The 14,268-nt window shown below is 49.0% G+C and overlaps 1 protein-coding gene across 2 annotated transcripts in view; it reads right to left on the bottom strand.

Moving 5' to 3' along the window:
- The window catches only part of SH3PXD2B (SH3 and PX domains 2B), a 112,129-nt gene that overhangs the window by 64,316 nt on the left and 33,545 nt on the right, over positions 1 to 14,268 (bottom strand). For both annotated transcript variants that reach the window (XM_081232337.1, XM_081232336.1), the window contains exon 3: positions 3,549 to 3,624. In XM_081232337.1, the coding sequence (XP_081088463.1) occupies positions 3,549 to 3,624 (76 nt within the window). The remainder of the gene's footprint in view (positions 1 to 3,548; positions 3,625 to 14,268) is intronic.

Raw genomic sequence — 14,268 nt, 5'->3', positions numbered from 1 at the left:
CTTCCTGTGTGGCCTCAGTGAGTCTCTGGGCACATGTCAGGTGCCCTGCCAGCAGTGGGGACAGGAAGTCCCCTCGCAGGAGTAGCACGTGACGGGGAGGCCACAGGCTCCACAGGGTCAGCGAGGCCCCAAGCCAACCCCAGGGGGGTCTACTCCTTCCTGTGCTGCCTTGGGAAATGCATTTACCTGTCAGAGCCTCAGTCTCCTCATCTGTAAAATGGAAGAGCAGCCCCTATCTCTTAGTAGTCCTCTCCGTGATACACCAGCACAGGGCTTGGCCCTCCCCAGGTGCTTAAAAAAGGGTAATTACTTTGTTTAAAAAATAGGTTACATGATACTGCCTTATATTCTACAAGGAAGAGCACCTCTCCTATCCTCAACCCCCAACTTGGTTTCTTAAGACCTGCCTCTGACAGGCTAATTCATCATTTATCCACAGCGGAGTGGAGTTACCACTCAGGCCCTGGGCTGTGGGGCGGAACAGAGTGGCCAGCGTCCCCCTGGCTGGTGCCTCCAGGTGAAATGCGGATCTGCGCCTGCTGTGAAGCTTCTGTGTGAGTCATGGAGAAGGAGGGCTACACATGAGCCTGCACCCAGCCCTCCCCTCAGGCCAGCCTTCCTGGAATGGGAAGGGTGCTCAGAGGAGAGAACAGGCTTTGGTGGGAACGAGCAGGCTTTTGTTTTCCATAGTGGAGGAAGGCCAAACTGTAATTCTTATTTTTCAAGCCGCATCCTCTGCCAAGTTGGCTTCCCCAGCTCTTGCTGGGATGGAAAATTGCACAGGGCTGCTCTCCCCACCCCCCCGCCTTTGTGCTAACATGAAACTCGCTTTTGTTCTGCTGACGTGGCAGTCTTGGCAGAAAACTGACCCCTAGGAGAGGGGACGTTTCTCCCACCCGTCCCTGCCCTTGGCCTCGGCCTCAAGGAAAAGCTAAGAGGTGGGCTGGGAAGGGATGCTCCAGGGGTCTTAGGGCCCAACAGGGCCTCTCCAAGCTACAAGTGGGTGTCCTGAGCAGGGACAACGGAGCCAAGTCCCTGAGAACAGCATTTTCATGAATTCGTGGGTGGAAAAGGATTACGTAACCACGAAAGCTTTCAGGGGCTGGGGAGGGGGTGGGCTCCAGTTCTTCCCTGTCCTGGGAAGTTTTTCCAGAGCTGGTTTTGCCTTTCACCAGCAAAGAGTTATAACTCACTGCTTTCCTTTTTTTCCTTGAAGAAAAATGTACATTTAGAGCCCATTTCAACTTAAATATCCAGATTGATCATTTAAGTAGGACTCCAAGATATGAAAGGCCCAAAAATTCCAAAGGAATGTCCCAGGACCCTGTTTCTGCCTTTACTGAGAACCTTCTATGTGCCAGGGAGAGAAGCTTGTGAAGCAGGGGTCACTGTCCCATTTTACACATGAGAAACTGAGGCTCAAAGGTGCGGGGGAGATGTCATATGCTTGAGGTCACAGGACTGGGCCTGTTGAACTCCAAAGCACACGCTTTGGGTGCTGAGATGTGGCTACTGCAGCTGGCACACCGGCTTTCCTCCAATAAGGAAAAAAATTCCAGTGTTCTCTCCCCATGGAAGAACTAAAAACATTAGGTTTTTTTAGGCAAATGATCTCCCAGTAAATGGGGGCCTGGCAAATACATCTACCCCGTCTCTAAACTCACTCAATGATGACAATATCCAGAAGAACACACTGATGTGCTGATCCTGGAGTGGGGAGGGGAGAATGGGCTCCTGGGTGATCCATCTCAGTGCCTGCCCCCTTGTCTGCATTACGAAAAAGATTTAAAGGGCTGGCCAGCTCTAAATATTTGTGATTTAGGGTGATTGTCAATTTGCCGATTACCTGTACATAAATATACTACTAAGTGCTGAATTGCTGCTAGTTACGTACCAGGCACTTACCTAATCCTCCTAACAACTCTGTCATTTAAGTACCATTATGATTTCCAGTGTGCAAATGTAGAAATGAAACTCCATGCACTTAAGTAATTTACCCAAGGGAACAAAGTAGATGATTAGGGGCACTGGGATTTGAATCTGGGCTGTCTGACTTTGGGCATGAATTCTGAGCCTGCCATACCTGTGACTGAATCCCAGCTCTGCCATTTATGCAAGTGATTATAATTTCTCGGAGCCTCAATTTCCTCATCTGTGAAATGGGCGTAGTAATGGCTGCCCTACAGGATTGTTCTAAGGATTAAACAAGCTAATGAATGTAAAGCACTTAGCCCAGCTCCTGGCCCACAGTAGAGATCTGATAAATGGTAGCTATTATTACTTGAAGCTATAACATTGGTTTGGGTAACCAGTTTTTTGAGTTGAAGCCTTGATGTTATTCCTTTGGTAAGAATTTTTTTCCGGGGGGAAAGGGAAACTGAATGTCTTGAGAGCAGGGACCAGCCATGGTTCCATTAACTCCTCCACAGTGCCTGACACTCAGAAGGTGCTTGGCCCACTCAGGCGGGTATGCAGGCAGGCAGAATTTCTTAAATGGCTCCCCAAAGATGTCCCACCTTAATCTCAGAGCCTGTGAATACAATGGAATCTCACTCCTGGGATCATGTTATATGATATGCCTCCATTCATTTCAAGAGAGGGAGATTATCCTGGATTAGCCAAGGGGGTACAAGGTAATCACAGGAGCCTTTAAAAGCAGACAGCTTTCTCCAGCTGGTGGCAGGAGGGGAAGTCAGAGATTCCAAGCACAGGAGAGAGATTCAGTGCCCTGTTGCCAGCTTGAAGATGGATGAGGAATACAGGTAGCTTCTGGAAGCTGAGGGGGGTCCCCAACAGACAGCCAGGAAGGAAACAGGTATCTCTGCTCTACAGCTGCAAGGAACTGAATTCTGTCAACAGCCTGAATGAGGTTGGAAGTAGACCCTTCCCCAGAACCTCCAGGTAAGTGCTCAGTCCAGCCAAGATCTTGACTTCGGTCTTTTAAGACCCTAAACAGAGAACCCAGCTGAGCCTGTCTGGACTTCCAACCAACAGAGCTGTGAAATAATAAATGGGTATCGTTTTAAGCTGCTAAATGGGTGGTAATTTGTTATGCACAACAGAAAACAAATACAGGGGGTGGGGGGTGGCTGGAATGAATTGGGAGATTGGGATTGACATATATACACTAACATGCATAAAATAGATAACTAATAACCTGCTGTATAGCACAGGGAACTCCACTTTGTTGTACGGTAGAAACTAAAACAACTATACCCCAATTTATAAAAAAGAAAGAAAGAAAACAAATACAGTAGCCATTATAATAGATGCCACTCACTACACAAACTGTATGACCTTGAATTATTCTCATTTTAGAGATGGGAGAAACCAAGGATCCCAGAAGTGAAGTGTCTTGCCTAAACTAAGGTCAAGCAGCTGGTAAACAGCATAGCATCTAACTCCAAAGCCCATATTCTTAGGCACTGATTTCAACAAATGACTAAGGTCTGGTCACTGGGACAATGCCTCAAGGAGGAGGAGGGGAGAGATCTGAGAGCTGTGTTGGGAGCCCAGAGGCCCCATCTGAGAGCATGTGTCTCACTTACCCGGAAGAAAGGGAATGATCCGCTGTTTGGGGTCCTTCTGTCCTCCTTCCATGGGAAATTTGTCCAACATCTGCATCTAAATGGGGAGAATAACAAAAAAATATGATAAATGCATCTCTGACGTTTTAAAGGAATTATGTGAACTGTGTGATTCGATATATAAAAGCTCACTTTGTTCAGCTTTCCAAACTAGTGGGGAAGGCAGTGTCAACTGCACCTAGGATATCCATGCAAACACTTCTCTAGGTCCACAGCTGCCAGACTAGTGAAGGCTCAGAGCTGGGAGAGTCCATTCTCAGTTTCCCCAGGCACTCCAGCCACAGGACCTGAAGCGTGAACAACACCCCCAGAGCCCCCAGAATTCCACAGACAGCAGGTTATCCTGTTTCCTAAGAACTGCCAGGCTGTGTTCAGGAACAAACTATGGAGACTCAATTAACCTGGTTAGTTCTATACCTGCGAGATCATGACACTCCCCTGCCCCACTAAGGATTCCCCAGGATTGGCTCAGCTCCATGCCTGGCTCTGTGTCAGGCACATGGGGTGCAGCGATGAAAAGATTCAGTGTCTAGAGAGAGACTGAAAAGTAAAATGGTCATTGCAGGGTGGTGTAGGAAGCATCTAGAGAGGTAGGTGCAGGCTTGCTGTGGGGCTAGAGGAAGCACAGGGATGGGGCCCCCAAACGAAAATCTTTCACGTTTTCTGATAACAATAAATGCCTCTCTGACATTTTAAGGAAAAAATGTGAAGTTGCTGACTGGATATACAAAGTCACCAGGATCTGCTACTTGCGGTCGGGGGAAGTGACATACCTCGGGCCTCATCCTTAGTTGGCCGTAATGATACCAACTGCCAACATGGCTTTACAGATTAAAGCTGGGCTGTGTGGTCATTAATGCTGTCACCAGATTTCTGGTTCTTCTTCTGAGCGCTTGGTAGATTTGTATGTCCCCACCCCCTTGAAGTGGGACGTGGCCAATTAAATGTGAGCAGGAGAGACATGGCTCACTTTGGGATGGAAGAGTTAGGAGTGGTGCTTGATTCACCACTCTTCATTTCCATCTGCCATGTGATGGCCATGCTCCAGAGTGTGGCTTCTCTGCCAGTAAGGGTCCAGAGCCCCCAACGATCTCTGATGGACATGTAGCCCTAGTGAGAAATAAACCCTGTGTACAGTGGGGCTAGTTGTCATAGCAGCATATCATAACCCATCCTGATTAGTATATGGGCCCAGGATTCAAGCAGAAGAAAAGGGAGTCCTGAGCCTCCTGGAGTGATGGCTGAATGTGAGAGGCCTGCCCATCATTTTACCTCAAGGAGAAAGTCACTCTGGCACTCAAGATGTGTCCCTCTGGATGTGGAGAAAAGGGAACCCTTGTGCACTGTTGGTGGGAATGTAAATTGATGCAGCCACCATGGAAAACAGTATGGAGGTTCCTCAAGAATCTAAAAATAGAACTACCATATGATCCAGCAATCCCACTCCTGGATATATACTGAAGAAGATACATGTACCCCAACGTTCACAGCAGCACTATTTACAATAGCAGAGACATGGAGGCAATCCAAATGCCCATCAATAGACAACTGGATTAAGAAGCAATAAAAATAAAAACAAATTCATGAGAGGAAAAAAAAAAGATGTGGTGTGTGTGTGTATACACATATATGTATATACACACACATACATACATACAATGGAATATTACTCAGCCATAAAGAATGAAATTCTGCCATCTGCAGCAACATGGATGCACCTAGAGATTATTATGCTTAGTGAAGTAAGTCATAGAAAGACAAATACTATATGATATCACTTATATGTGGAACCTAAAAAATAATACAAATGAATGTTTACGCAAAACAGAAACAGACTCACAGACATAGAAAACAAACTTGTAGTTACCAAAGGCGAAAGGGAAGGGAGGAGTGACAAATTAGGGGTATAGGATTAACAGACAGTAACTACTATGTATAAAATAGATAAGTAACAAGGATATACTGTACAGCACAGGGAATTATATCCATTACCTTGTAATAAGCTATAGTGGAGTATAACCTACAAAAATACTGAATCACTATGTTATACATCTAAAACTAACATAACATTGTAAATCAGCTATACTCCAATTAAAAAAAAAAGATGTATCCCTCTGATAGCAGCTTCGAATAGCTTGGAGAAGTAAGCACAGCTATAGTGTAGGGGGAGGGAGGAGAGACCTGAAGTGGGAGAGAAGAAAAATAAGTTTACATGCCAAGCACGGGTTAGATTCTTTAGACATATCCTCTCACGAAATCTGCAGAATACCCCATTCAAGGGGGACATTATTATCCAGGGAACTGAAGTCCAGAGGAGTGAAGAAATCTGCCATGGGCCTGCAGCCAGCAAGGGGCAGGGCCAGAGACAGAAGCCCACGGCTTCTCTGCCATTGCATCACCCGCCTCTGAGATGCTACCAAGGCAATTAAAAAGGATTGCTCCCCAGCGCTCAGGAAACAGGGCCATTTATCCAGGCTGGAGCTCCCTGCCTCCTTAGCACTGTTTTATGTGACACCCCTGCGTAGGAGGGTCAGACTCAGCTTGGCTGGCAACCCTAAAGGGCTGCCCATGAGGCTGTGGTTTTATTTGTGATTTCCAATTGGCCCCTATTCTGTGCTGTGCGGTGATGGGGAAATGCTTGGTTCACCATCATTTAGCAGCTGGTGAGGTCACAGTGGGCCTTGCTGGAAAGGGAGGCTTCCTTTTTGAATCCAGGAGCTTTTCAATGCTGGTACATAGTAGGCACTCAATAAAAATTGCCTAGACTAATGAATGCACCTGAGTGAAATCTGGGGGTGGGGGCAGCTTCACATGTTTGCTGAGTACCTCCGATTAATAATATTCACATTACTAATATTAAAGAATAATTAGTAACCACTACTAACTGGTTTGACTGTTTACAGTTAATCCTTTTCAGACATATGATTTTATCTGTCCTTCATAATAATCCTGTGAAAGCAATGAACAACTCCCATGTCACAGATGGCGAAACTGGGGAGCAGGACACAATGAACTGCTTGAGGTCACACAGCTAAGTGGTGGTCCAGCCAGTTCAAGTATCTTAATCTAAATCCCATTCTTTTCCCCTAAGATCACTCTCTTAGGCAGCTTCGGAGTGTCACATGAACATGAAAAATCAGCCTGAGACCAGCTAAGTTTCCTATTCCATGCACAGGCAAACAGCATGCTTCTTTTTTAAAAGCAGGGTGATAATCAATCTTAGCTGCAGCATCTTTTTAGAGATTTATAGGTTTGGCCTAACACTATCTTTTTTTTTTCCTTCTCAGTTTTATTTGTGAAGACAATGTTGGAACACCATTCAGGGGAACTATTTTTTTTTAAAGGTATACCCCAGTAATCTGTCCACTGTACCCCGCTTATATGGGCTCTCCCAGGTTCCTGCTGAGCCCCTATCTGAATGTGCACACACCGGCTAAAGAAGCCCTGCCCAACACTGTATTTCCCTGTGGTCTTCACAGCTCTGTCTTAGAGTTACTCTCTCATCCTGTGTCCTCACTTGCTTCTATCCAAATAAGCGGAGCTCAAAGAGCTGAAGTGTCCCCCAAGTGTTATTAATTGGAGGCAGCAGACGTGGGTTTAACGTTGCAAACTCTAACCACAGACATCACCCCTGGGGACCAGACAGCCCTGGGGTTTAATCCTAATGATTCCTCAGGCCAGCTGTGTGTCCTTGGCGAGAGACCTCGCCTGATGAGTCTGATTCACCACTTGCAGAATGACAGACACAGCCTGCCGGGCAGGGTGGTTGTGTAAATGAATGTTGTATGTGAACTGTACGTGGGGATGCACTGGGTGCTTAACAAGAAATGCCCTCTCCTTGCACTCTGCCCACAATGAATGTTATTCTGAGAATTATTGGGGGAAAATTTTCAGTATTTAATGAGACTGTGTGTGTGTTTTTGTGTTGAGTATACATAACATAAAATCGATCATTTCAACCATTTTAAGTGTATAATTTAGCGGCATTAAGTACATAGTTGTGCAACCACCACCACCCTCCAGCTCCAGAACCTCTACATCATCCCACACTGAAACTCTATATCCATTAAACACTAACTCCCCATTCCTCTCCTCCAGCCCTTGGCAACCACCATCCTACTTTCTATCTCTATAAATCTGACTATTCTTGGCACTGCATATAAGTATTTGTCCTTCGTGTATGGCTTATTTCACTTAGAATAATGTCTTCAAGGTTCACCCGTTTCATAATATGTGCTGGAATTTCCTTCCTTTTTAAGGCTGAATAATATTCCACAATGAGGCTGTGTTTTAAGGTTGGTAAAATTCCTCCGACTACCCAGGTCTCCTCAGTGGCCAGAGCTGGGCTTTCCAATAGAACTTTCTACGATGATGGAGATGTTCTATATCTGTGCTGTCCCTTATGGCAGCCACCAGCCCTTGGATGGCTACTGAGCACTTGAAATGTTGCTCCTGCGACCGAGGAGCTGAAGTTTTAATTTTATTTAATTTTAATTAACCTAAATTTGCATTTAAATAGCCTCACGTGACTAGGGGCACAGGGCTGGACTCATTCTCCTCTTTTAGCCATATCTAGCTTTATTTCATTTTATCATCCCGTCAATGGTAACTGCAATCTGTATGACTGCTATTCGCAAGGACAGGTGATCAGAGGCCTGCGAGCTATTTTGTTTTTGGTCTTAGTGTGTCTGGGTTCACAGGCCACAAGCTGCTTCTATCCAGGGAACTGTCACACTTGGCGCTCACAGGCTTTGAAACAGACATGGGTGGCATTCCAGACCCTCTGTAGGGACCCCCAGACCCGGGATGTCTGCAGCAGCAGGACCAGAGGCATGCCGGGCAAAGTCCAACTGCAGACAGTATCTTTGGAAACTGGAAAGTCCACACCCCTCCCCCCAGATAATAAAAGGAAGTTGGGCTGAGGGTACGGAGGACTGAAAATTGAGGAGGCAAGTGAGTCAGTCTTGGGGGGCAGGAAGGGAGGGGGAGCCACGTCAAGCTGCCACATCACAAGGGGAACGAGAGAACCCTCCATCAGCAGTTTTTAAGACACAGCTTGTGGTGGAGGGAGAGGAGACAGGCTGTCCAAGGAAAATACCGTGGAGGCTGGCGTGGAGGTCCACACGTGGTTTGTGTTAGCGGCAGACTGGACTTGGGAGGGGTTTACTCCCTCACTATGACAAAGGCCTTGCGTCCCAGAAGAGCAAGAGCAGGCAGTGCAGAAGGGCCGGGGTGACCATCGTGGGCAGCTGCAGGCTCGAGGGGAGTCGTGTGGTTCTCGGAGCAGGACCCGACAACATACCTGGGCCTGCTCTACAGCACGTGGCTGGCTGTCTCTGGGGACTCTGTCCCCTGGATGAGCTGCTCTGTCTAAATGTCGGCACGCCCCTGGACACGCCCCTTGGAGCCTGCCGCCCCTCCTTGTCCGTCCACTTCTTTCCTCCTCGCTGTCCCTCTCCGTCAGGGCAGCATGTTCTCAGCCCGACCCCCTTACTGGGCTGCCCTGTGGCCTGCCCTGCCCCCCTCACTGGTACGTGGTAGGCACTTGGGATATATTTATGCAAAGAATGAATGAATCAATGGATGAACAAATGAATGAAAAAGTGGTTAACTGGGCTTCCCTGGTGGCGCAGTGGTTGAGAGACCGCCTGCTGATGCAGGGGACACGAGTTCGTGTCCCAGTCTGGGAAGATCCCACATGCCACAGAGCGGCTGGGCCCATGAGCCATGGCTGCGGAGCCTGTGCTCCGCAACGGGAGAGGCCACAACAGTGAGAGGCCCGCGTACCGCAAAAAAAAAAAAAAAAAAAAAAAGTGGTTAACTGGTTTGGTCAGCCATTGTCTAGGAGAAGAGAAATGATGTTCCAGGGGGCGGCAACAGGACCTGCATTGGGCCTTAGACGCAACTGACCAACACACCTTGCCTCTTTCTGTTTTCCAAATAAAGAACTGCAGTTGGCCCCTCCATATCCTTGGGTTCCATATCTGCAGATTCAACCAATGGCAGATCAAAAATATTCGGGGGGGAGGAACTTCCAGAAAGTTCCAAAAAAGCAAAACTTGATTCTGCCATGGCTGGCAACTATTTACATAGCATTTACCTTGTATTTACATAGCACTTACATCGTATTAGGTATTATAAGTAATCTAGAGATGATTTAAAGTATACAGGAGGATGATATAAGCAAATACTATGCCATTTAACATGAGGGGCTTGAGCATCGTCAGATTTTGGGACCTGTTGGGTGGGGGGCGTGAAGGGGGGGGGTGCTAGAACCAATTCCCCCAGGGATACCAAGGGATGACTGTGCTGTGTGGGAAAAAAGGCAGCTACCATATTTTCTCAGCTCTATACCATCAATATGGCAACGGCTTTTCAGATGGAAGGGAACAAATATTCCATTAAGCATATAAAACATGCGGAGGCACACCCCAATTTCAGAAGACAATGTCTGGGGAAAAGAGTGTGTCTCAGGGTCCAGCAAAGGCAGTATTTGGGTATAGATGGTTGGTGGAATCCTAGGCCAGGTGTTGACTACGAGCTTGCTGGGATGTCTTCCCAGCTGGGCAAGGCCCGCCTAGGGAGTGAGAACTTCAGCCCTCCTACACCTGCTCCCAGAAAAGACGGGAGAAAACACTCCCTTCCCCTTGGCTTCTGCGGTGGAGCCTGGGGGCTTCTGGGCAGACAGTCCCCAAAGCTCATTAAGTGCACCTGGGGCTACGAAACTCTCAGAAGGGGGACAGGCCAGTTCTATCTCAACAGAAACTGGAAACAAATGATGTTTGCTGTGTGACCTGGGACAGCCTCTCCTGTCTCCGCGGTTCCCTTCTCTGGGGAAAAACAAAGGCACAGATCAAGATGCCGCCTCCGGCTTGCCTTCAGCTCTATGATGTGCTGCATTTGGGAAACGGATCCCCCGGAAAGCCCCCGTGCCTGGAAGCAGCCCCCTAAGCATGGAGTGTTCCTGCTTACAGGACACATGTCATTGCTGCTTCTCTCGAGAACTCCCTGCCGGGCAGGGTGACCCAGCTGGCTCTGTGCATCCCCCTCGCGCCACCCCCGCTGTCGGAATTCTGCAAGATGCCCAGCTCACAGTCCTGCTCTCTCACACTTCTGCACCTTTGCACACATGGTTTCCTCTGTGTGGGATGCCCTCCCCCATCCTGTCAGTGGGGCAACTCCTTACTCATTATCAAGACCCTGCTCAGATGTCACCCCCTCCAGGAAGCAAGCCCTGCCTGAGTTCCCTGGCTGGCACAGGGGACACTCTTTGAACACTTGCAAACATTTCACCGTGCCCTCTGTGAGGGAAGCCCTGGCTCCAGGGATGACCATGACCCTTGGCCTGGGGGATGCAATGAACTAGTGGGAACACTCAGAGGGCAAAGGTCACATGGCACAGGGTAAAGTGGACCCGTCACACATCCGAGGCGTGTCGTGCAGGGCTCGTGTTCTGCTCAGAGCAGTCCTCTGCAGGATAGACTATGCCTGCATCTCACAGGGAGGTGCCGAGTGGGCCTTCAGAGGGCAGCTGTCTTCAGAGGACAGAACTCTAAGAGCAGACAGATTCGAAGGCAATCCTGGACCTTCAGGAGGCAGGAGCACAGTCTTCAGACTCACCCACACCTGGGCCCGAGTCCAGCCATGCTCCTTTTTAGGCACGTGACTCTGCCGCTCTGAGCTTCCCTTCCCCCTTCTGTGACGTGGACACAACACTGACTTCAGGCTTCTAACTGAGGACTAAATGAGATGGCGTATAAATGGACATCTAGTGCGTTTTAGTAAACAGTCGCCGATATTGTTATGACATCACTCAACCAACCACATTTCCGCTAGGCGCTGCCCTCAGCTCTCCAGGCATTCCTGTCCCCGCCCAGTGCCCTGTTCGGAGGCCAGCTCCCTCTGTTACACTCTGACGGACTCTCCAGAGTGTGCCCAGATGAGGGCGGAAAGGGAGGTTCAGAGAGCCTGAAGGCCCTGCCCAAGGCCACACAGCCAGTGAGACAGAGGGCTGGGACCTGACGCCAGGTCTTCCCACTCCAAGCCCAGGGCTCTACCGCCTGTGCCCTCACGTGAGTGAGACACGTTGCCAGATGTTAACCAGTAGGGGTGGGCCTGACTATCAGAGTCCAGCTTTCCTAAGACAAGGGAGTTGGGAAATCGTATCAGAAGGTGATCTGTCAGAAAGGGGACCTTCTTGCTGGTGACTGTGAGTTTCTCTTCCCATGAAGGAGCCTGAGTCATGCTCCTTCCTTCTACCCCAGCGGCCTCTCTGCAGACTTGTTTCCTCTGCCTGAGTGTCCTGCCCCCACCAGAGGGGACATTGACTTTTTTGTCATCTACAGGTTATTTTCCCTTCTTTGGCAGCACGTCTCTGATCTCCTCTGGGGAATCTCCTACTCCTCTATTAGTCAGCACGGATGTGATGCTGATTCTACTCCAGTTCCTGGGCCGGCCCTGACTGGATGAACCAAGATGAACCAATGAGACTTGTGCTGAAACCGTTGGGGTGTTCTCTTTTTCCCTGAAGTCACTGAGCTGACCACTGGATACAGCAGGGAGCTGTGGCTGCCACCATACCAGACAACACCCTGCCTGGACACAGAGGAGACCAAGAAGTGGAGAAAGGCAGGTGCTGGTTGACCCTGTGGCCCCTAGATCCAGCCATACCTGAAGCCAAGTACCCCTAGTCTTCTCAGCTCCATTTAGCTAATCAATGTAATTTTCGAATAATCCATGTGGACTGGGTTTCTGTCATCTGCAACTAAAACACTTCTGACTACAACAAGGTCTCATGGCCAGGAAGTGGCAGCATTTGGATAAAAGCCCAGGGTCTTACCCACTCTATTAAACTGGCATCACCGCCTGCTCTCATCTTCATGCCAAGTCCTAGCAGCAACCCACGCCTATCAATAATCCCAACAGCTGACATTAGCTCAGGGCTCGACAGCCCAAAAACTGCTCTCACACACGTCATCACTTTTTTACCAAAAGAAATTGAGATATACTTCACATACCATAAAATGCACCCTTTTAAAGTGTTCAATTCAGTGTGTTTTAGTATATTCCCAAGGTTGTGCAACCATGACCACTATCTAATTCCAGAACATTTTCATCACCCTAAAAAGACACCCAATTCCCATTAACAGTCTCTTCTCCTTTCTCCCTCCCCCCAGCTCCTGGCAACCACTAATCTATCTGCTTTCTGTCTCTATGGATTTGCCTCTTCTGAACACACATCATCACTTTTAACTCCAACGGAGCCTTGTGAAGTAGCCACTTATAAGAGCAGCACTGCACAGCAGAGTGACCAAGACTGTGGACCCTGGTGTTGCCTGCCCAGCTTCAAATCTGAGTTCTAATGCTCATCGGCTGTGTGGCCTTGGGCAAATGACTTAACCTTTCTGAGCCTGGGTTTCTTCATTTGATAAGCTTGACATGAGGATTAAATGAGTCACTACATCTTGATGCTGAGCAGGCAGTACCTCAGGAATGCCAGCTGTTTCCTTATCATCACCCCCATGTTACCGATGAGGAAATCACAATCAGGCACAGAGGGGTTAAGGGGTGTGCCCATGGCCACACAGAACAGGTGGCTGGGCCCCAAGTCTCCTGACTGAGTCGTCTGCTGTTTCCATTACGCCACACTGGCCGAGCTGTTCCTCCACGAAAGCTTGACCCCCCCCCCCGCCATACTCTGAGCCAAGTTACTGCTGCAAAAGCCAAGGCTACTCGCCAGACAGGGAGGGAGGGGAGGGGGGAATCATGAAATCATCCAACTTCAGGGTGTCGCAGCCCCACGCGGGCCAGCCTCCTTGCCTGGTCCTTGGGATCAGCCCTCTTCCAGCTTCCCTCTCTCAGGTGTGGGGCTGGAGGGCGGGGCAGGCCATTTCCAGGACAGCAGGACCCTCTGGAATTCCAGGACTCTCCCACTCCAGTTGCCCATCTGGGACTCTTTAAAGCTGGCTTAAGCCCTGTCTTTAGAAGACTTTGTTACAGGAGGGGAGTCTAAGGCAGCTATTTATGTTGCAGCAAACCTCCAATTCTTACTAATTATGCTGGAGTTGGAGGGAAGGAAACCTCACTTTTAAGTTCTGGTACAAATAAGAAAGTTGAGTTAGAACAGGAGAGTAGAGGGAATGCAGGCTTCAGACCAGGATGCCCTGTGATCCAACCCTGGCTCAAAAACGTTCCCAAACAATGTCACCTTGGGCAGATCCCATGGGAGCAGAGTGACAGCGGATGACAGCTAACGCTTACTGAGCAAGGCACAACTGACTTAACTGTCACAACAGATGGGAGCAAAGTGCTTTCATTCTGAATACAGCATGTGGATGGGGAAACTGAGGCTCAGAAACATACGGCGGTGACACTGCGCTGAGACCTGAAAAGGCAAAGCTGAGATGTGAATGAACCCAGGTTTGCCTAACCCCAGAAGTCAAGGTCTGAAGCCCTGGGCGACGCTGGAATAGGGACCTCGGTAACACAGTCAAGTTCCCCACACGCTGCCTGGCCCATAGGCTGCCAAGGGCAGCAGTGGACATTTCCGTCCGCGCCACCAGGGCCTCCTCCCCACCCTCTTCTCACTGAACCTCCTCCTCTAGATGATGCTCTCCCACCCGCCCCACCCCTCTGGCCACAGCTAGCAGGCTCGGGGGCGGGGGGGGGGGGTGGACTCTGA

The sequence above is a fragment of the Mesoplodon bidens genome, assembly GCF_964165515.1.
Source record: "Mesoplodon bidens genome assembly, chromosome: 4".
NCBI lineage: Eukaryota > Metazoa > Chordata > Mammalia > Artiodactyla > Ziphiidae > Mesoplodon > Mesoplodon bidens.
The sequence above is the reverse complement of the archived record's forward strand: the minus strand, read 5'-3'. Positions and strand labels throughout refer to the sequence as shown.